Source organism: Impatiens glandulifera, chromosome 1, assembly GCF_907164915.1.
Source record: "Impatiens glandulifera chromosome 1, dImpGla2.1, whole genome shotgun sequence".
Taxonomy (NCBI): Eukaryota; Viridiplantae; Streptophyta; class Magnoliopsida; order Ericales; family Balsaminaceae; genus Impatiens; species Impatiens glandulifera.
The window spans coordinates 70407505-70410273 of NC_061862.1; the positions used below are offsets into that span (position 1 = coordinate 70407505).

The 2769-nt window shown below is 31.2% G+C and overlaps 1 protein-coding gene across 1 annotated transcript; it reads right to left on the reverse strand.

Moving 5' to 3' along the window:
* Positions 1-234: 234 nt before the first annotated feature.
* On the reverse strand, positions 235-2560 carry LOC124931647. Its single transcript, XM_047472165.1, has 8 exons — positions 2230-2560; positions 1993-2151; positions 1119-1309; positions 949-1032; positions 749-856; positions 573-679; positions 411-477; positions 235-324 (listed from the first exon to the last, which is right to left on the reverse strand). The coding sequence occupies exons 1-8, from the start codon at positions 2558-2560 to the stop codon at positions 235-237; spliced, it is 1137 nt and encodes a 378-aa protein (XP_047328121.1).
* Positions 2561-2769: the final 209 nt, after the last annotated feature.

The following is a 2769-nucleotide window of genomic DNA, read 5'->3' on the forward strand; positions in this document are numbered from 1 at the left end:
ATGCCAAGTCATTCCCTCACCTAATCATTTCTCTAATAATTTTTATAAATATTATAATTATACATTTAAATATTTTAATTTAGTCAAAATTTATGATTAATTACTTAGACAAAAGTATTCTCTTTCACCACCACCTCAAAACTATAAAGTCATTATCAAAATAAATTACTTAGACATTGACATTAAAGAAAGTTAACTTGTAACGAAAATCCAAAAGCACAACCCACTTAAAAACTAAGAAGAAGATACTACTAAATTGTCCCAAATCACCTTCATGTAATCATTCAATAATTCAGCAACAACATTCTCCCCAAACTTATCATCCTGAAAAGTGAAACAAAACACAATATAAAAGCTGAAAAAATGAACAATTTAGTCAAGTTCAAGGGGATTCAACTCAATTTACCAACCTTTAAACAAGACAGGAGTTCGGTCATTTTAAGCAAAACCTCACCAGAACAATCACCAACCGAAGTTCTAAAATCAAACCGATCAGCTTGTCGAATTTTAATCCTCATCGAAGAATTTCGAAAAGTTTTACTTTGTCATGCCAAATCCCAACAATACTATACCTGTCACCATCTGACTGTTTCCCTAAAGGCCATCTTAAACCACCCTTAATACCAGAATCAATAACTGCAGAATTGATCATGTTTTCTATCTTCTTTTTCTCCTCATCCTACAATTCAAATATCAATAGACAAATATCTAGAAAAACATTCGATTATATTTTGGCAAGATGACTCACGATTAGAGTTGATACAACTTTCTTCGTGTAAATCATTAGCCTGACATCTGTCTTCTGACCAAGACAAGATATATCCACAACAAAATGGCGTAGTTGAGCTAACTCCATCTAAAAATAACAAAAAAAATAACTTGAAAGGGATGTGATTGAGACAAAATAGTTGCTTTCATAAAAGCTCGATAATACCATCTTCCATCTACCTTGTAGACTTCAAGTTTATTTAAGTTCTTCACAATTCTACACTTGCAAGAGATTTCTGACTCGGGATTTAACCGATCAATCACCTGCAGTATTAAATAACAAAGTAGAAGATTAAATAAACTAGTGAAATTTCCCAATTACTTAAATTCAGTATTATTAAATGAAACACCTTCACTTGGTATATCTCCTTCGCAGCTGATAATTTAAGTCCAATCTTATCTACAGCTTCATCTTCGACAAATTTCAGATATGAAGTTGGGAGATTTGTATAAAATGTTTTGTGTACTGGTTTCAGAATAGCCTCTGTAATCGAAGTGGTTGATGATATAGAAGAAGTCCTATAGATAAAAGATACAACCACTAATTAACCAGAATAAACCAAAATGAATTTCAAAATCAATATATAAGAATTACACATACAAGGTATGGTAAATGTTTCATTTGTTCTACCAGAAATAACCTAGAGACATACTTTCAAGTGTAAACACTCATTTCTTCATTAAATTAATTCAAATCATAAACTAAAATATTCATTTTTTAAGAACAAGAACTTGTTCGTTGGTGAAAGCGGGAGATTTGAAAGAGATGTGTGTTTTTTATTTATTTATAAATTAAAAGGTTAATTTGATAGAATATGAGAGGAAGTGTATTAATTTATGATTTTTCTGGTTATTTGAATAACCCAAACAAGGCCTAAATACATTCAAAGGGCAATCTTGTCTTTTCACCAAAAATTCAAAGGACATATAGGCCTTGTTCGGTTATGGGTTTTTTTAAAATCAAAGAGAGAAAAAAATGGACGATGGGTGATGATATGATTTTGAGGAAGTAACGATTAATTTTGGTAAAAGAGTTAAAAGGGTATTGATATATATAAATAAAATATAAAATAATAATTTAAATTAGAAAGTATTTTAGTATTTTGATTAAATAAATGAGTTTAGAAAATTGATTTGGTAAGATTAAAATAAAAATTTGTACAGAACAAAGCCATAGTTCAAGGACAGTAGAGAAAAAAAAAAAAACCGGTTGATTATACTTACCCATAGAAAAGGTTTCTTCCAAACCTGGCAACAACTCAACAAGTGTAGGCTTCACTTCTGGGCATTCTTCCATTAGCATCCTCACATTTCCAAAAGAATGAATCAAGTCTTTCTCTAGAAGTGTCACAATACGCTTCACTGGAGAAATCTTGTAGTCACCTAAAGAACCAAAAAAGAGTGAAAAAAAGAAGAAAAAATTACATGTACTAAATTAGTAGGTTTTGTGCAAATAAATACCTTTTGGCTGCAGCAGTAGCCGATTGTCATCAAGGACTAAAATCTGAGGCAGTTCAGTTGATCTCTTCTGCTGCTCATAGGAGTTCAAGGATATTGGTTCAAGGCGAACTAAACTTGAAAACTGATTATCATCATCACCATCTAACCCAATAGAAAACCATGTACCTTGTGCTTGTGCATATCTGTATATTCTTCCAGAATCCTTCGAGACATTTTTATTTCGAAATGACCTATTATTATTATTGTATCCAGATGGAGAAATAAGTTGTTCTGGTTTACATAGACTGTTGTTATCTTTGAAGTGGCGCTTGTGAGGAGGGATGTAAGACATCCTAACTTCTCAGGAATTCTGAACAATCAAAATAAGTTGGGATTCATAGACTATACATAAAAATGGATTATTAAAGTGAGCTTTTTAATACCCTAATCCAAGGGAGAAATGAAGGATGTGTACGGATAGCGAAAACGTTACTTTAGTTTAACATTTTAGCAATTTAATTAATGTCTTATTCAGATAGTTTATTAAGGCCTAGTTTGATT